Source organism: Poecilia reticulata, chromosome 20, assembly GCF_904066995.2.
Source record: "Poecilia reticulata chromosome 20, P_reticulata-male-v2, whole genome shotgun sequence".
Taxonomy (NCBI): Eukaryota; Metazoa; Chordata; class Actinopteri; order Cyprinodontiformes; family Poeciliidae; genus Poecilia; species Poecilia reticulata.
This window is the reverse complement of record NC_088849.1, coordinates 5,787,676-5,810,218: the sequence shown is the minus strand read 5'-3', so window position 1 is coordinate 5,810,218 and position 22,543 is coordinate 5,787,676. Positions and strand designations below refer to the sequence as shown.

General features: G+C 42.2%; 2 protein-coding genes across 7 annotated transcripts in view; one reads left to right on the top strand and one right to left on the bottom strand.

The window, feature by feature from the left end:
- Positions 1 to 391: 391 nt before the first annotated feature.
- LOC103482237 (ras-related protein Rab-18) lies at positions 392 to 8,609 on the top strand. Its single transcript, XM_008438262.3, has 7 exons — positions 392 to 587; positions 2,781 to 2,836; positions 4,930 to 4,991; positions 5,165 to 5,237; positions 6,107 to 6,225; positions 7,027 to 7,093; positions 7,231 to 8,609. Exons 1-7 carry the CDS (start codon positions 394 to 396, stop codon positions 7,398 to 7,400), a joined length of 741 nt encoding a protein of 246 aa, XP_008436484.3. The 5' UTR covers positions 392 to 393; the 3' UTR covers positions 7,401 to 8,609.
- Positions 8,610 to 13,730: 5,121 nt separating this feature from the next.
- The window catches only part of LOC103482236 (uncharacterized), a 75,417-nt gene continuing 66,604 nt past the window's right edge, over positions 13,731 to 22,543 (bottom strand). For all 6 annotated transcript variants that reach the window (XR_014085324.1, XR_014085326.1, XR_014085325.1 and 3 more), the window contains one exon: positions 13,731 to 20,587. Coding sequence is in view for 1 of the 6 variants with exons in the window: in XM_081601606.1 (XP_081457732.1) it covers positions 20,567 to 20,587 (21 nt within the window). In the remaining 5 variants the exon portion in view is untranslated. The remainder of the gene's footprint in view (positions 20,588 to 22,543) is intronic.

Sequence of the window (22,543 nt, the reverse complement as noted above, 5' to 3'; positions counted from 1 at the left end):
AAATCAAGAGTGAAAGTTGTTGGAAGAAGTGCATCTCATTACATCTGGCTTGAAACTAACATAGCATTTCAGTAAATGGACATAAAACAGTTCATACTTATCCTGCTGCTTCAGAATAAGTAATGTAACCAAAATTTCCGCTGTTTAGAAATAAATAAATAAAACGGGGGACTGACGTTTAAAAAAACGTTTTTTAAATTTATATGTTTTATTGTGTGTGTGTTTTTTTGTTTTTTTTTACTATTAATTGGTAAAATTCGCATCATATGTCATTATGCTCTGACTGCTAAAACCAAAGAATAAAAAACGTCTTCTTTTCCATGACTGCGCATATGTGCTCTATCATTATGCAATCTGCTGGATAACCGGAAGTGCCAACAAGTCACTCCGGATATGATTGAAGTGAGACGTCTTACCGAGTCAAACCATCTGTGCTTCCAGCCAGCTGTAACCAGGAGCCAAGTTCTCTATCTCTGTTTTAGAAATTACAAAGAGATAAACAGGCCTTCTCAGGGGGAAATGGAAGACGACGTCTTAACGACGCTGAAGATTTTAATCATCGGTGAAAGTGGCGTTGGCAAGTCCAGGTAAGACGAAGCTTTATTCGGGTCAAGAACATGGCAAGAATCAGCGCTGCCTTGGATGTCGGCTAGTGCTACAGCCTGCTAGCGTCTGTTTTATTAAAGGCGTCCAAACATGCTAAACAGGACAGTGGAGCTGAGTTTAACCTGAACGAACATTTTCCATCGGGGTTTGTTTTTATTTTTAGCACTACTTACAAAGCTGTCAGGGCTAATAAACACCAGAGGACAGTAGCAGCCTCCTGTTAGCTGCTGGTGGCTAGCTATTAGCGGCTAGCTGCTTGGTGAGCTCATCTTTGTTCACTCCTAAAGATGTTGCAATCGGGATGAGGTTACCGCACAGGAGTCCAGTTCACCTTCTCTTCGCCGCCACACGTTTTTACCATGACGCTAAACAACTGCCCCCTAAAAACACCCTGGTCAGTGTTTAAGTCCCGCACCAAGCAGCTTGGCTCGGGTTTGCTGCCGGTCTTCATAAATGTGATCCAGACGAGCAGCCTGCGCTGCCAGCCACTCGGTGCTAAATGTCACCGCAGCATGACATTCAGGAGCATTCACGGAACACGGATAATGAGTAAACGGAAAGGGGAAAATGCTTGCAAAGTTAAATATTTGCGGAAGACAAATTCGAATCAGAATTTCTCTCTCCTGGAAGAAGAGGGTAAAATCCTCCTCATGACTCGTTTGGAGGAGCTGCAGGTCTGGTTCTTCCCTGGATGATGGATGGATGATCCACGCCTTTCCTCTGAGCCCAGCCGCTCATCCTTTTGGCCCATTGTTCATCTTTCATGCCTACACGGGAGATTCTTTTTGCACAATACGGTTTTATTTACGCACAATTGTAAACGGAATTGCTCTAATTGCTTTTATAACAAGAACACCGACAATTATTCTACTTTTTCTACTGTAGCAAAAATACCGTAATTTGTAATTACAGTTGGTATGCTATTGTTCTGACTTGAATTCCCTAACAGGACCAGACAGGAGCGTTGTAATGTAGATGGATGGGTCATTTAAAGGCGCTTGTTACTGCAGATGAATCTACGAGTAGCGATTAATATTAAGATATTGATTTATCATTGTCACAATAAATTCCAATTAATTAGTTAAAAAAAAAAATTCTAATCTTTAAAAAACCCTAAAACTGTCCGGTTTTTATTTCTATATTTTCCCCACTCTATGCTAAATGAACACCAAATAACTTCAAAATATGATTAAATGCAGTTACTGCGTTTGTTTCTATTGATATAAATCCCACTTCTTTATGAGACTGGTGTCCTAGAGGAGCATATTTTAAATGTGAATGTTTCTCAAGAGCATTACTTTGTCTTTGGGGCTGTGAATGCTACGTCATGCAGTCACAGCTACACAGTTACCTGAAAAAACAAAAGTACTAAATGGTTCTTATCGTTACAATATTACAACAAATTGTTGTGCTAAAACTTTATGTCCATGTCTCCCACCCTTCTGCCCGATGCTGTACGTCTGCTCATGTTCCCAGGCATCAGAGGGGTTTGCTCTGCACGCTGATTACTAGCTCGTCGTTCAGACCAATGGCAGCATTTCCACGAAGCTATCTGGTGTCATCGGTCACAGTGGGCTTTTGTTTGCTAAAACAAACAAGTTCAGCTCAGGATTAGTTTCAGATGTCACAATAATGATAATGATAATCCCAAGCCGTGGTAGAGTCATTAGGACGGGGAAGCGGGCGGATTTGTTTTATGTGATTGCTTCCGATCGTCAGGAAGATGTCCGCTTGGCAGGGAGGACGCGCATTTGATTTTTTCCAGAACCAGTAATTTCCACAGCACAGCTCCTTCCCTCTTACGCAGTAAACACTCAGTGCTGTTTGTCGCCCTACATAGGGGCATCCCAGAGAGTTCTGCTGGGGTCAGAGGTCAGAAGCGAGCCTCCTCATCAGGCTTCTGAAGGAGGACTTTGAACTTTTATCAGTCACCGTTGGAAAGTGACCTCTGTCCTCCTAGCTCATGTGTAGTGGTGACATCATCTGAAGCCTGTGTGTTTGTGTGTGTGCGTGACGCAAGTGAAGGGCGAGGTAATCAATAGAGACAAAAATGAGGTTGGTGGATATTTGAGCCAGGAAACAGGAAGCGCTGTCCAGAGCCGAATCATGAAGGGATGAAGAAGCAGTGAGTCATAACGAGACATGAACTTAACTTCCTGTTTTCCCACCAACAGCCTCCTCCTACGATTCACAGATGACACGTTTGACCCGGAGCAGTCGGCGACGATAGGTGAGTTAAGACGCCACATCTGTCAGAGTTTCTGCTCCCGCTGCAGAACCGCACACAATATTGGGTTTGAAGAATCGAAACAAACCTGAACTCTCCCCGCTTTTATTGCAACTTGTTCAAGAGAAAAATGTCCCCTCTAATAAGCACGTTTTCATATACCCATCCTCTCGGATTAGACATAAAGTGATGTTTTTTTTGCTGTTTGCATGTTTTTGGTCAAGCTCCTCTCTCAAAGATGTTTAGTTGTATTTCACACGGCAGCAGTGAAACGTCTGAGTTGTATATGAGAAGAGATAAAATGTCACGACGACCCAGATGAAGCAGCTTGTGAAGGACAAACCGGAATCCATAGAGACCAATATCACGTTCTGTTTTTTAAACCATGTAGTCTGGGTGACACGCTAGCTTAAAATGACGTTTAAAGGGGAGGCATTATGTATTTTTCAGGCATATGGTTATATTTTATATGTTATCTTCATCTTGGCAAAACTGAAGGTAACAGTTTTTCTAACAAAAACTTATAAAAACTGTCTCATATTTAAAGACTTTAATAAAATTGTCATATTTGACTTAAATTTCTTTTTAGTCAAATATGGCTCAAGAAAAATGACTATGATTTGACACCTTGAAATTGGGGATCTGCCTCTTTAAGAAGCTCCTACTCATTACAATGCTCTACTTTCAGAAAGTCATCACATTATTTCTCCATTCTGCCGTTTACAACTGTTCTTAGGAGCGTTGAACTGAGAAGTAGTTTGTATGATGAGCTCAACGGATTCGCAGTTCCACCAGGTGTTTGCTAATTGTAGCTGCTAGTCTGAAGGAGCTGTGTGTGAACATGCAGCTCTTGCTGAGACCAAGCCTTTAAAGGTCCTTGAATCTCCCTTGGCAACCATTCCTAAAGATTGCCAAGGGAGATTCAAGGATTTCTCAAACTTGCATGAAAGAATCAAGGTATGTTTTTGATTATGTAAAAGCTAAAAAAAAAGTTGATTTTGCATAATACTGCCCTTTTAAATTACATTTTCAGAAAAATTCCTTCTTTGTCCACTACTTCCATTGTTAGCCCAACAGAGTACTCAACACTGAACCTTTCAAAATGATGAAATGGTTTTTTTGTTTGCATCCAGTTCTCCCAAATGCTGCCATATAGAGAATTTCAGCAGTGAGAGAAATCTAGTTCTTTCCTTTTCACAGGGTCCTGTTTTCACAGTTGAAACCAGATCTTTACATCCATTCCACAAAAAGACGGTAAACGTTTTTGCCGTTGTGGCCGACACAGATTGACCTCGCTTCGACCTCCACTGTTTTGGAGTCTCGTTGTGTAGGGCGATTGCAAACAGATGCTTTCCTGGATGTTTCACGGGGAAACACGTCAGATTGCATAACGAGTCAAAGCGCTGAGGAGTCAGACTGGAAGAGAGTTTAAATTCCTCCATGATTTCCTTTTTACTTTGTCTGATCTAAGGTTCTTTCTAAGAATGCACCATATAAACGCTTTACGATGTCAACAAACTCGGTCTGTAGGTTCGCTGGCGGATGAACCTGCAGCGTGGAGCCTCAGAGTAGTTTCAGATTCACTTTTTTTTATTTTTAGGTTTTATTCTATGTTTATTAGCCCTCCATGGTCCGAGACACCGAGGTGACTTAACTCTTCGCATGAGAACGGAAGGCGTGTTCTGCTCTGTTCACGCTGACGTATGGGCCTGTTAAGGTTTTTGGACTTGAATATTCTCTGAGCCGTTTGACAGCTGGTTGCATTTGGTTCTTCCTCAGTTTTCAATGTACTCCCATTGTTTCGAGTTTAAGACACAAAAAGCACTCTGTCCCCCCAGTGTAGCGTTTGGATGCTCCGTCACAGCGTCTTTTATCTAAAAGACGTTGGACAGACCCGGTTACCGGGGGTTACTGGGGGTTCGGAGACGGTTTGCGGTTCTGTGTGTCTTGGCAGACTTCCAGCAGCGATTGCAGTCTGTCTGCTGGACGTGATATTCTTGGCACTGATGGATTAAAACCTGTGAGAGTCATCACACACTGGAGCATGAGGTAACCACAGCGAATTGACCGATTGTCTGAATTTCTTCTGCATGTAGGTGTCGACTTCAAGGTGAAGACCATATCAGTGGATGGAAACAAGGCAAAGCTGGCGATATGGGTGAGTTCAAATGTTCACATTTAGATTAAAGGCATTCATTTCTTTTCTATTAGAAACGAGAACCAAACCTGTCTGTGTGATTGCTGTTCCTCTAAGTTGCCACAAGATGGCACTTGTGCATCAGGAATGTCTTGTCTAGACTCTGTAACCTTGGATGGCTTTTTGTTTTGCAGGACACTGCAGGACAGGAGCGCTTTCGAACCCTAACGCCGAGTTACTACCGCGGCGCACAGGGAGTCATCCTGGGTAGGTGAACCACCTTCTTTAAAAAACAAACAAAAAAAAATATTTTTTTTACTTTAAGGTCAGGAAAATGTAAAATCCCACTGTTAGACCATTTTTAAATCCAAACTGAAAAACAGTTCTTTTTGGCCTTGCAAAATGACATCTGACAGTGTTTTATCTATATATATTTTTTCTAATTTTAATTTGTCAGTTTTGTTTCTTCTTGTATTCCATTTCTTTTATCTTGTTTGATTTATGCATGTGTTTTCAAACTCTTGACATTTTTCTCTGAAGCATTTTGAACTCTCCTTTACACAAAATGTGCCATGCAGCTAACTTAACACAAAATATGATGTTTGGGAATCAACTCACTAAAGTTCAGAAAGAAATCTGAACGTTTGTGAGGTGTGCTGCAACTGAATCAAAAGATACTTTTTTTACAGCATCTTTCAATTTAGTGTTAGCTTGTTTTCCACTTTCTAACTCAAATATGTTTTTCAGTTTGATTTCACTTGATAAACATGCGTTTAAAGGTGGAGAGAAGTTTGGAAACTACTGTATATATGTGTGTCAGAGAAAGTGATGCAGCAAAGAATTGTGGGTAGTTTAACTGAAGCAGAGAAGCACTGGTGAAATCAGTGGTATTATTTTTTTGTCAAGGTGTTGTAAGTGTAATAAAATATAAATATTATTGGTAATAATCTGCAGTAATCAATAATATTGGCAGATTCTCATATCTGTGCATCACTAATTTGCAGTGATTACCTTTCAGACTCAAGGCCTCTACTAAACATCCAGCATTTTTTGAAGAATGTTTTAGTTATTAACGGGAGATGTGTCGGTCTGAGCTTCGTTTCTTTTTATTATCGTTATTTTCTGATCACCTGCAGTGTACGACGTGACGAGACGAGAGACCTTCACCAAGCTGGACAACTGGCTCAATGAGCTGGAGACCTACTGCACCAGGAACGACCTCGTCAAGATGCTCGTCGGAAACAAAATCGATAAGGTGAGCGGGTCGGACGCGACCGTTTCTACATTCAAGCCTAACGGGAAGTGTTTATTAAAAATCCACCAAATGTTTTACGTAGGGATGCACTGATACACAACTTTTTAAAAATACAGATATCAAACAATACAGGTGCTGGATTGGCTTAAAATGCCAAAATCCAATTTTTTATTTTTTTCCAATATCCGGGCCAGTACAGATAGTAAAGGGTTAGTATTGTGTTTTCCAGCCACGTTGTTGGAAAAATGGAATAGTTGTCAAATAAAACGCAAGAAATTTGACTTTGTAATGTAACGCCTTGCAATTGGGCCTCTGTCTCTTTAAGAAACTCCGCCTTCAAACGATCATCACGACATGGCTCCTCTGTTAACACCGTAACAATGTCTTTACCGCCGTTGCACTGAAACGTGGCTCCTATAATGAGCTTAGCAGGTGCTCAGCTCCACCAGGTGCTAATTGCTGCTGGCTAGTCTGGAGTTGAGTCAAAGGGGACGGCTGCTCTGTAAGATGGAAGTTTGAAAGCTTTAAAACTGCAGCTTTGAGGAGGAGCTGTGCCTCGAAGGCGGGGCTAGGTCCACCCAGGCATTTTGCACAGCCAAGTGGTTGCCACACGAGATTAAAGGATTTCTCAAACATAACATTCCAGATATGATTTTGTTGGCATTCTAACATGATGCAACACTACAAACAAAGTCAATGTTACATGCACTTTTAATATTGGATCAGTGCATCTCTAGTTCAATTAGTAGTCAAACTTTATTAACTGGTTTAAACGAAGCTAAGACGTCTTTCCTGTTTTAGGATAACCACGACGTAGACCGAGCCGAAGGGCTGAAGTTCGCGAGAAAACATTCCATGCTTTTCATCGGTAAGTGGGTTCTCTACTCAGACCTGGCGAGCGTATGAGGTAGAGCCGAATATCACACGAGGGAAGCTGCTTTTCCAAGTCATCGTGTCTCTGTCCTTTTGGTCCATGCCGTCTAACTCTGTCCCCTGTCCATACAGAGGCCAGCGCAAAGACGAAGGACGGAGTCCAGTGTGCGTTTGAGGAGCTGGTGGAGAAGATCATCCAGACGCCCGGGCTGTGGCAGAGCGAGGGCCACGGCAGGGCGGTGCAGCTGACGGACGAAGACGCCGGGGGCGGAGCCTGCGGTGGCTACTGCTCCATGCTTTAAACCACACGTGATGGCAGCACGTTAACATCTACACCCCAAACCCCGTCTCTCTCTCTCTCCAGACTGCCAACCGTTTCCACTAAGACACTACTTTTGCACAATTAGAAAAGACGCTGCGCAGCTCAGTCTCAATTTAAATGAGTCAGGCTTTTCTTCCTGCTGTTTTTTTGTTTCTTTTAGGACCTCGTTCAAAGTCTCTGCTTCCATTTCAAGCTGTTTTTTAAGTCAATAACTCTCAAAAGTGGAAGCCAAAGTTCGTCAGACATCTTTATTTTCGGTCTCTGTGATCGGAGGGAACCAAAGCTCTCAGCTTCCAGCATGCTGTTTTCTGTCCTAAGAGCTCGTTGCCTTAGCAACCGCATCCATATCAATGCTGGCCCGACTTCTCTGCAGCGTTTAACCGGATGTGCTTCATCCTGCCCCCTCCTCTTCCTCACAGACTCCGATGTATTGCTGCTGGCTCGTAGCATGCGTCGTCCGCACAGCTGCCTCGTTTTACTTCAGTGTTGGGAATGCTGTTTTACTTTGTTATTGACTTGGACTGTAACCCTTTGCTTTGTTTTTGAAGAGCGCATAAATCAAAAGAGGCGGGCACCGCTGAGTGAGGACAAAGACTCACAAGACGGATGACATCAGAAACGTTAGCAGTTCGTCTGCGGAGACAAAGTGTTCAGATGGTGTTTCTACTCAATCTGGAAGTATCAAATCGACACCGTTGAGGCGCCGGTGTCTGAGAAAACTCGTTCAAAGTGTCCCGTGATTCAGAACTCTGAACACATTGCGTTTGAATGCCAGTATCTTGTCCTTCCTGATGGGTTCAGTGTCCTGAGTGGGATCTGTACACAGGACGCGGTTTTTAAACCAGTTTATGTTTGCATGTTTGTGTGTGCCATTCTTTGTCCATCTTGGGAAATAGTCCTCTCGGACCGTTTTGTTATAAAGATTTTAACTTATATTAACGCTTCATACATGAGCGTTTGAATTTAGCTGATCTAAATATAATTGAATTAGATTTTTATGTACTTAAAATAAAACCAGTTTTATTTTTTGTGGTTAGAAACAAGTGGAACCATGTAAAACCTTGTAAATTGTACATTTTAGGACTTTAATGGGGGTAATTCATGTAAGAATTGTAAAGCTGAATGTACACATATCTGACTTTAACCCGCCCAGTGTATTAAACTTAATAAAATTCCTTTTTGAAGTGAATATCTTGATTTCAATAAAAAAATGCATGTAAAACTATTTCCACTCCTTGAACATTGACTTTGAGCAAACTTTTTAGCCCCAAAAACTTGGTTGAAAGGGGAAATAAAATTTAAACTGAAAACAAACCATTTTCCAAATTAAGGTATTTTCCAGTTTTTCACACACAGTTTTTGTTTTGCTTTTGTTTCAACAAACTTTATGGCCCCAATTTAGCTCCATATAGTTCTAAGTTTGCTCTGGACTCATTTATAGATTTACTATTTAATTAAATGAGTTGCATTTAATTTCTCGTTGGGATCAAAGTATTTTTGAATAAACATATCTCCACTCATGTATTAATTACATTTTGTCATATTTAAATCACTTTTTAAAATAAATTTTGTATCTGCTAATTAACGTTTTGGTTGAACTAGCTTGTTAACAAATGGGGATCAATGAAGTCTTATTCGTTATCGTGTTCTGTCACATAACTACTTTGTTTTATTGGGATTTTATGTGACAGACCAACACTCAGAAGGAATAAGATGTATGGTTTTCACTTTCTGTTCCCACATTTATACAGAGAAATGACATCACAGATTTATTGCAAGTTTGCATCTATGCACTACAAAACAAAACTGAGTCCAACACGTTTTCTGTCCACTTCCCTGACTACACACTACTTTCTGCTGGTCTGTCACTTAAAACCCCAACAGAATAAAATAAAATTTGCGGTTGAAAATATGCGTAAACGATAAAGACCTTTATGGGAAGTGAGGGTAAGTTTTAAGAAGTTGTCGGCAGACAGAAATAGCTGTGTTGACGTTGCTGTGCTGGAAATGTTGCCGTTAGGCGATGGGTTTTGATCACACAACACGCGCCGCATTCCTGTCCTCAGAGCAAAGACAAATGTTTAAACAGAGCCCAGGCATTCCAGACTGCAATCCATCTAAATCATTTTACACCAAAGCGGCTCTAAATCACACTGTCACAGCTTAGAAAGGGATGTGCATCATTCAAGGCTAATAAGCCAAAGACTGCTAGCTTAGATACAATTTCTGACAGACAATCGCAGCAAATGTCTAAATATCAAAACAGAAATGCATGTTTATACTTAATCAGATATTGAAAACGTCTCTTCCCTGCTATTCTTTTGTGTTTAATGGTAGTTTTTTCGGTAAAGCTACGTTTTGTGCCTGTAGTCATTTTATTAAGTAATTTGTTACCGTCTGTATTTATTTTTAATTATGGCAGGATTAATCCTCCATACAAAACCCCATTACAGCAAACTGGAAGAGTGGTCCAATTAAGACAGGTGTTAATGCACCTGGAGACCAAATATCAGCATGAAAATGGACCTGAGGGATTAGTAGTTCTTGAATGAATTAAGCATGATATTATTTTAAGAATAAATTATTAAATTAGGAATATATATAAAAAAGAATACACAAGATGGTTTTATTCTATCCGGTTTTTCTCAGGCTTGTTGCATTTCCTCCCTTCTCCTCTGTGGATAAGGTTCTCCTTGTTTCTGCTGGACTCTGAAGGAAGTATGTGAAGCTGAATGTGTGTTTGGGTTCAGGCGAGGTGTGGTTGGCTCATGTTCACAGCAGGATGTTCTGCAGCTTTGGGGAAAACCTGTTGGACGGTAAACACCCAGAGTGTGAATGTGCCGAACACACACTCAGTCAGCGGCTGGCTGAGCTACAAACACATGCACGTGTCTGTTAGATATGATAGATATTCATCTCCATGGTGACAGGCTGCTGTAGCACACATGTATGTAGATGAAGTATTTGACGAGCTGCCTCTAGAGTCCATAAAGGCCCCATCTTCAGGTCCAGCCGCTCTGTGGGGTTTCTGTTCAGCAACTCACCACTCTGACACGCTGCTGCCATTTTCCACAGCCTGAGGGGAACCACCAGACCGGACCGGACCATGAGTCAGGTATGGACCTTCAGCAAGGAACTCATTCAGTAACACAGAGTTTGCTTCAAAACACACTCAATGGTTTAATGTAGTTACAAAATGTGTAGATCCAGCAGCTCAAAGCATTTTTTTTTAAAGGGGCGGTATTGTGTAAAATATTTTTTTTATTTTAATGTTATTCCATCATCAACAACATACCTGGGGTGCTGCTTTGATTCTTTGAATGTTTGAGAAATCCTTTAGTCTCCTGTGGCAACCATTGGAGGTGCCTGAATGCTTGCTGTCAGAGGGGCAGCAGCGGCAGCAACAAGCCTACACCTGGTGGAACCGCCAGTCTGCTGATGGGCTCATTATAGAAACCTCTTTTCACTGAAACGTCATTAAAGGGTTAATGGAAAAACACTTGGGATGACTTCCTGAAGGCGGAGCTTCAGAAAGTCATGTTTCATGCATGCAGCCTTTTTTAATAACTATAGGTAACATGATTTAATTGTGCAATAAAATGGTACCATGTGGCTGGAAAATACATAATACTGCCTCTTTAAATGAAAAAAAGTTACTTGCTGATGTAGCAGCCCACTGCTCTGTCCGCTATTAACTGGGACGAGAACTTAAACTCGTGGGGTGGCTATTTGGGGTTCGCAGGTTTACCTATGTTAAGTAAATCCTTACTCGTTCAATTACCATACACACATTTGAAGTAACATAAATAACTCCAGACAACCAGCTAACTGAATGGTTTCTTTTAATAAGAACTTGAAAAAAATAAAACGTTTTTATGAAAAACCCTTCTTTTGAACTGTTGTTTCAATATAACCAGAATTCAACTTTTGTCACCAACATAACTCCATACATTTACCGGAATTTACTGTTTTAAGCACAATATCACACATGGGCCCATACTCTCTCTCACACACACACACGCACACACACACACACACACACACACACACACACACACACACACACACACACACACACACACACACTGTCCGGTACCGGTTAAAGTTTTTGTTGCAGGCCTGATGAAGCTAGGGTGCGATGTCGCTACGACAATCCTCTTCTCCCCGTTTAAGCAATCAAACTGACCCAGACCTGCTCGCTCAGTCGACGTCCACTCCGTCAAGGTTGCTTTGCGAGTCCAATTTCTGTTAGAACTCCGCCACACGAGTTGCAGGTCTCCTCCTCAACCATGCTAAAGCTAGCGTCGCCATGTTGACACGTTCCTCTAGCCACCACGGATCAGCCGCAGTTCTCCTCCGCAGTGCTTCACTACAAAACACTTCTGCAGGTATCCTACCCACCGAGTGCAAGTTTACTTGTGCATAAAACAGTCCAGTTCTTGCTCCCACCTCAACCTCTACACGCATTAGCAGCGGTCTCCATGAACTTCCTCCTTGTCGTCTCCCGCGTTCTTCTTTCTTCTTCTTCCCATCATCCCATTCTTTTCCGGGTTTTTTTTTTTCTATGTTGAGTTTACTTGTCCCTCGTTAACCTTAACTACTTCATAGATAGGCAATTCATTACAGTATTTAAGTACACAAGTCACGTCCAGAAAAGCTGCGGCTTTCTGTTTTTCTCACGCTACTCACAACTATAACCGCTCCCCGCATGATTTACAAAATTTACAAAAACAATAATACAAGTTTCTCACTTATATTTTCTGTGTACATACAACCCACCTTGTAAATATTTTGTAAATATTAAAGGGCCTTAAGAGCATGGTTTTTAACCAGGGGCTACACTGAAAATACAAGCTTTGTTTTCAGGGCCTGGTGATGTTGTGCTCTTACCAGCCACTCAAATAGTCACGTAAACGCCGCACTCAGCTGATCAACGGGCGACTAGGTGTGTGGGATGGAGCTGCAATCAAAGCCACAACTTGAAGGTGACTAATTTTCCCCACCCCGTGTCTAAATTTAATTTCAAGGTAGAGAAGAAGAATCCCTCCTAGGCTGCCGTTCAGCTGGTGTTTAAAGCTGTGGTCGGAAAAGAACCCAGGGTCTGTTTTCAGTGTTGAGTTTGGTAAATGAGGAACAAACCGCTGCAAATTTACAGTTTAGCAACACGGAGCGGCAGCGCAAACAGATCCACTCAACCTCCCCGTTACACAGGAGGAGGGACAGAGGAAAAAAATCCGGTGCGTATTCATTTCACTGGCGTGTGTGGATGGGAGCATGACGTCAGAAAGAGGGACTTATCGAGCTTGTCATCGGTGAAACATCTGCCAGAAGGCGCGCGCGCACACACACACACACACACACACACACACACACACACACACACACACACACACACACACACACACACACACACACACACACGCTTAAAGCTGAGGGACAACAGCCGGACGCACGCTGGGACCTGCTCGGATGGATAAAGAGTGTGCGCTTTGCTTTACTCCATCCAGATGTTGAGCAGTTACCGCAGAGCTCTGTCCCTTGTGGAAATATGCGCACGTAGAGTAGAAATCCAGACAGTTTACGACTACAGACTTTGCGGCCAATTACCGGGCCGGACTCGGGTTTCTAAATAAAACCCATAAAATCTCCCCAGCTTCTCCCCGTCCCTCCGTCCCTCGTTTGATGGTCTCACGAAGGTGTGCGCAGGTGAATCGTTGTCGAGAACGTTCTGCGTCATGGACGGCGCGTCCCCGAGCTCCCAGACCCGATTACGTCCGGGATTACTCGGCACCAGCCAGGTGTTGACGTCAGCGTATAGAACACTCTAAAAGGCAATACCTATTCTTACTTGAATTAGGTTTGTATGCTTTACTCAAGTCTCACAAAATTGTTTATTCAACTCAAGTAATGTGAGCAATGTACATGTTTGGCCTGAGAAAAGTACAAGACTACGTTATTTTGAGTAAACTGGATTTGACTATTTTTGTTACTGGAGTGAATGCTTCAGCTCAGCGGTGCGCATGCGCAGTAAAGTGCGGGAAGCTTCCATTGGAAGAAACAGAGCTTCTTTAAAGGTGAGTTATTCGTCTTCAGTATATTTTCATGTGCCATGTATGCCTTTACTACTCGCATATATGGTTACAGGTAAATTTTTCTTTGAGAAGATGACACATAAAAGTCTTTGCAGGCTAATATGCTAATGTTAGCATTGGCTCATGGGTCCAACATTAGCTAAAACTGCCACGCCTTTTACTTGAGAGCCTTTAATGTTTTTGTCCATTGTTGTGGAAAAAAAACTTACCAAGCACTGTTCAGGTAAAATCACTCAATCAGGTTTATTTATGAATTATGCACAATACAGAGTAGGACAATCAATCATGAAGCAATTCTGGATGGAAAGCTCTGCCAGGCAGAGACAACACATGAGTCTTTTACACACATTAAAGTTAATTTTAAATTGACTTCTCTTATGTCTAGAAGAATGAATTTCTAAACTCTTAAACATCCTTAGGAGTCAAACAACTAAGAATGATCATAATTAAGCTACCCAATTTCATGTGTTTTCTAGGAAACCCAACAAAACAAAAAAATTACATTAGTGCAGTGAAGGTATAGATAAGTGTCCGTTCAAAACCCAACAAGAAAGCGCAGATTTTCCATCTGGAAAGTAGGTAAAGCGTAGAAACAGGAACACTGATCGCCTGCTCAGGAGGGTTTGTTACCTCCTGTCATAAAAGTATAAATCTTCACTCTCTGCTTCGGTCACTCGACAGTGGACCAGCAATAGTTCTTTGAGTGGAGAGCCTTTCAGAAACATCCAAACTAGCTCTTTGGTGTCAAAAGTTGAAGTACTTGATACTTGGTAGAGTGAAGTTTTGCTGCTCACTCTGTTGTTCTGTTGTTTCAGATTTAAAGTCGTGATCTAGATGGACATTACAGACAGGTCATCCTTCACAGTGGTTGATGTGGATTCATGTTGTTCCTTCCTTCTCGCCCCTCTCCCCCACTCGGTCTCGGCGTTGCTGCAGCCAAATCCCCCCCCCGTCTCTCTCCTCTGGCTTCCTGTCAGTCCAACTGGTTCTGGTGTTGGATCTTTGGGTTGTCCAGATCGTCCCTCAGGAAATGTCCATGTTGTCCACAGATGAAACAAGCGTCAACAGTTGAGAGTCTTCTTCCCTCACAGCTCTGAAGCATGTTTAGCTTTTCTTCCTCTACGCTGATACTGGACAGCAGACCAGCGGAGGTTGTTAAAGCTCAGTCTCACACAGTTTTCAGTCCAAATGCCCAACAGGAGACTGACAGTTGTCCCCTGGAGGTGATGGAGGTCTTTTCTGTCTTCTTGATCCTCCAGATCTTCTCGATCATTTTCATCGGCTGGTTTTGTAGGAGGGACATCATCTGGTCCATGGGAGGACAGATGGGAGGAGTTGAGGTCAGAGGTCAGATGCACCGCGCGAGGCTCAGACAGAGAGAAAGAGAAAAAGCAAATAGAAACCAATTAGGGTTTGTTTTGTCATTTTCCTTGTTGTTTTCGATACATATACATTTATGTTTACGAATCTTATTTTAGCCTTTTACGTGATCATATAGTTTTAGTTATTTATTATCCATCCAGTATTATTGCTCCTTTTTGTGAAACAGTTTGTCAGAGAAACCTGAGGGCTAACTGTTCGTACAGCCCTAGTGTGAGGATCTGTTTTTCTGTGTATTTAGTTTTGAGGTTTTTCTGTGTCTGGATCTGTTTTCCCCTGTGAGCCTCTGTGCCGTCTTGATTGTTCCCAGATATGTCTAGTCTCCCTAATTACCCTCTGTGTATTTAAGCCCACCTGTTGTCCCTGTTCTTTGTCAGATTCTTGTCGTATGTCGTTCGTTGTTGACCTTTAGTCAGTCTACTCAGCCTACTCAGTTGGACTGTTAAGTCATGAGAGTCTGTGCGATTAGTCGTCGTCAGTTGAACTGTTTGTCCTGAGTCGACGTTAGCTCTAGTTCCAGCTGCTCTGTTGCTACCGGTATGAGCTTAGCCTCCGTTTCTGCCCTGCTGCCAGTTCCTGGACTGTTGTGAGCTTCTCATCAGTAAATATTCATCATCATTCATCTATCTACACCCTGGGCTTCGTCTGCGTTTTCTCTCACCACCTCACCTCAACTTCATGATACTTAGAGCTGCTTTTAGTATGAAAGAGTCCCTAATAAATAAAATTAATTAATTGATTGATCCTTTTAAGAAAAAAAAAATTATTTATTCAAACACACGAAAGAAAAATTAAACATATTAAGGCCTGTAATTTATCAACAAAAGATTTATGTTCAGCATTTAATTCCAAACAATTCACCCTGAGGAGGAGATTGCGTGCTGGAACCACTTAGACCCATTCTTCTTGAATTGGGTGGCATATCTTCTTCAGACTGCAAACGTCTTCACAGAATCCATCAAATCAACTTTGTGGCCGCTCTGCCTCTTAATCCTCTAAGAAGGGCATTTATTTCCAATAAAGATCTTTAGGATTCCAAAAAGTTTGGTTCCCTCAATTTAGAAAACTCAAGGAATCACCTGCCTTATTTACCTTCCCTATGACTCGTGTTTAGTCAGAATGCTGGATTTGGGGTGGAGCCCTCCATGCATGGTCAGTAGTTTCCGAGTGTCTTAACATCGGCGGTCTTCATCTCCTCCTTTGGCCAGCTGATTATTCCTGCAGGGTCTCTGATTACTGGTAAGGCATAGCTGTTTATTGCACGGATCTTGTTCTTGCCATTAAGCTGGCTTCTCAGGACTTGCCTTATTTGTTGGAGGTATTTGGCTGTGGCTCCTTTCCTTGTGACTTCATTCAGGTTGCCATTTGCTTGTGGTATTACCAGGTACTTGTAACTGTCCTCAATGTCTGCCATTGTTCCTTCTGGGAGTGAGACCCCTTCTGTGTGGGCGACCTTCCCTCTCTTTGTAATCATTCGCCACACTTCTCTAGTCCGAATGACATCCCAATGTCAGTGCTGTAGGTCCTGGTGGTGCGGATCAGTGAGTCGATGTCTCGCTCGCTCTTGGCGTACAGCTTGATGCCATCCATGTAGAGGAGGAGACTTGGTGACTGCATTTTTGAGTCGGTATTCGTGGCCAGTCTGTTTGAAGTTTGGAGCCATCCCGTTCTTCCAAACAGCGATGGTGCTCAGAGGGGCTTTCCTCCCCCATTGCACCTTCCCACATGCCTCACCCGGAGAGCCAGGCCGCCGCTGCTGGGACCTCTGTCCGTGGAGCGCCGGCTCCTTCGTCCAAAGAGGCGCAGGCGTTTCTTCTTTGTGGCTGTGTCCTTGAGCTACAGGCGCGCCACCAGTAGCTCTGTATGTTTTTCTTTTTTTAGCCACCATTCGGATCACAGTCACGGGGGGGGGAGAGGCATCTGTCTGCACCTATTTACCAGCAAGTTTCTGGAGGTCCATATGGTGGCTAGGGTGTGCCACATCTCCATGAAGTCTTTTTTTGCTGTTTTCCGGTGGCTCACCCCGTGCAGCACTAGGTGCGTGTCGAGGACCTCCCTTGCTGGTAAGTATGGGAATTGCAAGGAGCCGGCCTTTTCCCACAGGTCCACAGCAGCACTGCACTCCCCAAAAGGTGCCTAACCGACTCCGGGTCGGGGGCAGATGTCACGGGAATGCATGACGGATCTGTCCGGGAGGATCCCATGAGCCACCATCCTGGAGTCTGTTTGGAAAGACAGGATGGCTCGCGTTGATGATTTGGCTGAGGGGATTCAGACCTATGCAGAACAGCAGTGGGGGCAGAGTTTTTCCTGGAAAGAATTATGATTCTTTCCAGTTTTTGATTTCTGCCCCATTTGATTGACACTTGTGCAAGTGGTTTGCAGTTGCAGGTTTATATATATATATATATATATATATATATATATATATATATATATATATATACTGCAAACTGCACAATTGGTTTGCAGTTGCAGTTTTTTATCCATCCATCCATTTTCTTACACCTTTGTCCCTTAGTGGTGTTGGGAGGGTTGCTGGTGCCTATCTCCAGCTAACGTTCCAGGTGAGAGGCGGGTACACCCTGGACAGGTCGCCAGTCTGTCGCAGGGCAGTTTTTTATTTATTTATTTTTAATAGATACTGCAAACCACTTGCACAATTGGTTTGCAATTGCAGTTTTGTTTATTTTATTTTATTTTTTTAATTTATATATAATGCAAACTGCAAACCACTTGCACAAGTGTCCATTGCTGTTCTGCATCTGAACCCCCTCAGCCAAATCACCAACAAGACTGGCTGCGGATACCGACTCAAGAATGGGGCCACCATTAATGTTACCCTAACCCTGCTCTACATGGCTGGCATCAAGCTGTACGCCAAGAGCGAGCGAGACATCGACTCACTAATACACACCACCAGGATCTACAGCACTGACATTGGGATGTCAATCGGACTAGAGAAGTGTGGTTGGATGGAGGGAAGGTTGTCTACACAGAAGGGGTCTCATTCCCAGCAGGAACAATAGCAGACATTGAGGACAGTTACAAGTACCTGGGAATACCACAAGCAAATGGCAACCTCGATGAGGTCACAAGGAAAGGAGTCACAGCCAAATACCTCCAACAAATAAGGCAAGTCCTGAGAAGCCAACTCAATGGCAAGAACAAGACCAGTGCAATAAACGGCTACGCCTTACCAGTAATCAGAGACCCTGCAGGAATAACTAGTTGGCCAAAGGAGGAGATAAACATCACGGATGCTGAGCAACAAGGTCCCAGAATACTGAAATATTAAAACTGTACAATTCATGTTTAAGGTCAGAAATCAGCAACTTTCACCCAATATACAGAAAATGTTTTGTGACAGAGAGGGCGGTTATTTAAGAGGTGAAGGACATTTTAAAAAACAATGTATTACAACAACCATGCAGAGGTTTTGTTTATCGGTGCGTGGAGTAGATGTATAGAATGGATTGAATGATGAGTTCAAAAAAGTAGAAATATAAACCAGCTTAAAAAACTGATTAAAAAGGAGATTATTGCAAAATGTGTTCTATAAGATGACTGTTTTAAAGTCTGTAAATACTATTGATGATATAAATACTGTTTAAATAATGGGACATCTTTAAATGTCATTATTTCTGTAGTCTGTTTCATTCTATTTTATTTAATTTTTTTCTTTCTTGATTGTCTTTTCTGTCTGTTATAAATAAAAATAAATACATAAATAATTAGCTGGCCAAAGGAGGAGATGAACACCACGGATGTTAAGACTCAGAAGCTACTAACCATGCATGGAGGGTCCCACCCCAAATCCAGCACCCTGAGACTAGCCGCAAGGAAAGAGGCAGAGGGCTAGTGAGTATGAGAGCCACTGTCCAAGATGAAACATCCAAGATCCATAAATACACCAAGTACAAGGTTTCAACAGACGATGTGCTCAATAAATGTCTCAGACAATGGGGAACAGAGGATGAGGTGCTGGAGGTACCATCATGGGAGGACAAGCCCCTACATGGGATGAACCTCCGACAAATAACTGAAGTGGCTGATATCAGAAAATCCTACCAATGGCTGGAAAAAGCTGGACTCAAGGACAGCACAGAGGATCTCCTCCTGGCTGCACAGGAACAGGCCCTAAACACCAGAGCAATAGAGGCTCAGATCTACCACACCAGACAAGACCCAAGGTGTAGGTTGTGCAAGGAGGCCCCTGAGACAGTCCAGCACATAAGAGCAGGGTGCAAGATGCTGGCAGGGAAAGCGTACATGGAACGACATAACCAAGTGGCGGGCATAGTGTACAAGAACATCTGCAGAATATGGACTGGAAGATCAAAGTGGGGAACACCCCCAAAGGTGGTGGAGAATAACCAAGCTAAGATCCTGTGGGACTTCCAGAGGGGATTCAGACCTATGCAGAACAGCAGTGGGGGCAGAGAATTTCCTGGAAATTATGACAGACAAAATGGTAATGACGAACCAACCGGACATTGTGGTGGTGGATAAACAACAGAGGAAAGCCGTTGTGGTGGATGTAGCAATACCAAGTGACTACAACATCAGAAAAAAAGAGCACAAGAAAATTGAGAAATACCAGGGCCTCAGAGAGGAACTGGAAAAGGCCTGGAAGGTGAAGACCACAGTACCATACCATCCCATACCAACTTTATTTATGAAGCACTTTGTACACCAATAAATTGATTAAAAACAGAAGAAAACTGACCAGCAGTAGAAGGGTTAAGAACACGATAGAACCGAGCTGCAGTGCATGCTTTAGCTTTAGCACAGGACAGGACAGCGTTATCTTAAATAAAACAGGCATATGGTCTGAAAATAATGAGTCACCAATCACTAAATTACAAACTGGTAGACCATAAGATAAAACCAGATCAAGACTGTGACCACGCTCATGGGTAGCACCAGTCAGACTGCACAAAATTAAAAGAATCGGTAACATTAAGAAATGACTGAGCCATAGGTGAAGTAGGACGACAGACAAGAATATTAAAATCACCAACAATGAGAACTCGGTCGTACCTTGGCATAATATCAGCCAGGAAATCAGAAAAGTCATTTATAAAGTTTTTGTTGTACTTCGGTGGCCGATAGACCACCGAAGAGAGCTGCCGAGTTCAAATAGGCTGATCTCAAAGCTGCTAAACGAGGCCAGAGGGAACTGTTTACAAGTAAAACTGCTTTTAAAAACAGTCACTATTAATCCACCGGACCCTGACATCCTTGGAGCAGTAAAATAGCCGCAGTTCCACGGTACAAGTTCATTAAAAATGCTGGAGTCACCAAACCACTTGTCCATGATTCTGTTAATAAAACATCCAATCAATAAGAGGAAAAGAAATCCCTAATGATAAAAGTTTTATTTGTCAGCAACCTGGCATTTACCAAACCGATCCTGGCAGAAATCGGCGGGTCTGCACCATCAGGTGGCGTCCGGTGCTCCCGGCAAAGAGGCTGCAGGTTGCTAGGATTCACCCTGCATCTACCTGTGCCTGTGGTCATCGGGGCCCTCGGGGTTGTCACCCCCATACTGGAGCAGTGGCTAAAACAGATCAGCATCAGACATCTCCGTCCGGAAATGTCAGGTTCTAGGCACAGCCAAGATACTGCGCAGAACCCTCAAGCTCCCAGGCCTCTGGTAGACGACCCGAGCTCAGTGGATGAAAGAGTCCACCTGCGGAAGGGTGAGAAGGGAATTTATATAAATATGAATAAATATATATACACATTGTTTGAGTATCTCCAAGTAGGTTTGATTTTAATTAGCTTTTCATCTAGCAGTAAACTACATTATTTATTTCTTATGTGCAGAACTATCAAACATTTCCCAAATACAAATACATGTGACCCCAACACTGAAACTGATACGTATCTTGTTAAAACGTGTTATGTATCTTGTTAAAACGTGATACGTATCTTGTATAAACGTGATAATTTTATGTCCAGGAAGTGGCGATATTACGCTAGGCTTTTACAGTGGCTAACATGAATTGGTCAGGTTTCCCTTCATATTTGGTCTACACGGATATGGATGCTGCTTTGCACTGTGGTTAAAACCATTAATAGCATGCTACTCTGAGCAGGATCCTAAATAGAACGGGGCTGCACAGAAGGAAACGTCAATTCGCTTCTCTAGCTGTGGCGGCGTTCCTTTGCTGCAAGGCATCAGCTCTACCAACTACACCACTGTGCAGCCCTGTAAATAAGTAACTAATCATGGAATTAGATTTAACATGCAAGTGTTAAGAAATCACCTGGTATGCTTTAAAAACAAACATATATCGACACTTCAAATCTGGAGTAGATTATTCTACGCCAATGGCAGAATATTTCAAACCTAGTTTGTGATTTGTGAAACCTTTATCTGAATTGTGAAACTTCAAACATGAGAGATTTAAAAACCTTTTTGTATCTGGAATGCATTATAAATGAACTATCACATTTACAATATTTGCTATTATTTTAGCTTTCTGTTTTCTTTCATTTTTTTGTCCTAGAGCACCTGTCTTTCTGTTTGGCTGTTGTGGTTTACAGGGATGCATTTTAACTTGAGAGGAAGTCTTTTATTTTGAAGAATGCTTAACAGGATCTAGTTTTGTCTTTTGCCACTATCTAGCCTTCTGTTGATTTCGGTTGCTTGGTTACGAACAGCCGTTGCCGTTGTTCAGCAAGTGTACTGTTAAAAAAAAAGAAATCTGAACAGAAAATGTTCAGCAAATACATCTGAGCCTCCGTTCTAATCGCTCTTTAGCCATTTCCCGAATCAGAAGCTACAAACGGAAGCCAACTTCAGCTCCGATCCAGACAGTCAGGAACGCCGCCACAGCTAGAGACCCAAACTGACGTTTCCTTCTGTGCAGCCCCGTTCTGTGTAGGATCCTGCTCAGAGTAGCATGCTATTAATGGTTTTAACCACAGTGCAAAGCAGCATCCATATCCGTGTAGACCAAACATGAAGGGAAACCTGACCAATTCATGTCAGCCATTGTACTAGCCTAGCATAACACCGCCACTTCCTGGACATAGAATTATCACATACCTATCACGTTTTAACAAGATAATTATCACGTTTTAACAAGATACGTAACACGTTTTAACAAGATACTTATCACGTTTTAACAAGATATATATCACGTTTTAACGAGATAACTATCATGTTTTAACAAGATATGTATCACGTTTTAACAAGATAGTATCACATTTTAACAAGATGCGTATCACGTTATAACGTGATAGCGCTCGAATTTCTTTTTTCCTGCGTGATAGCAAGGCGCTTCCGTAGACCCCATTTCGACATACAAGGGTTAAAATGGAAAACAAATGACTGCATCTTCTTTACAGACTAGTAGAATTATTCCAAAATGATTCTGAGTAAATAGGTCAAGTGACTTGGGATGTATTGAAGAAAAACACTCAATTTTGACAAAACAAAATTGTTAAAGGAAAATGACTTAAAATGGAAAACAAATGACTGTGTCTCATCTATACTGATTTGTAGAATTATTTCAGTGATTTTGAGTCAACAGGTCACATGACCTGGAAGAAAAACCCTCAATATAGAAAAACTAAAAAATAAATTCTAAACAATCAATTAATCAATCAATCGCTTTATTTTGGTAAATTGTCCACA

Bases quoted from the DNA above. Each gene is read 5' to 3' on its own strand.
- LOC103482237 (XM_008438262.3), top strand. From the start codon at position 394: ATGATTGAAGTGAGACGTCTTACCGAGTCAAACCATCTGTGCTTCCAG. The intron at 2,837-4,929 runs GTGAGTTAAGAC...TTCTGCATGTAG, and splicing joins GGAGCAGTCGGCGACGATAG to GTGTCGACTTCAAGGTGAAG. The intron at 5,238-6,106 runs GTAGGTGAACCA...GATCACCTGCAG, and splicing joins CGCACAGGGAGTCATCCTGG to TGTACGACGTGACGAGACGA.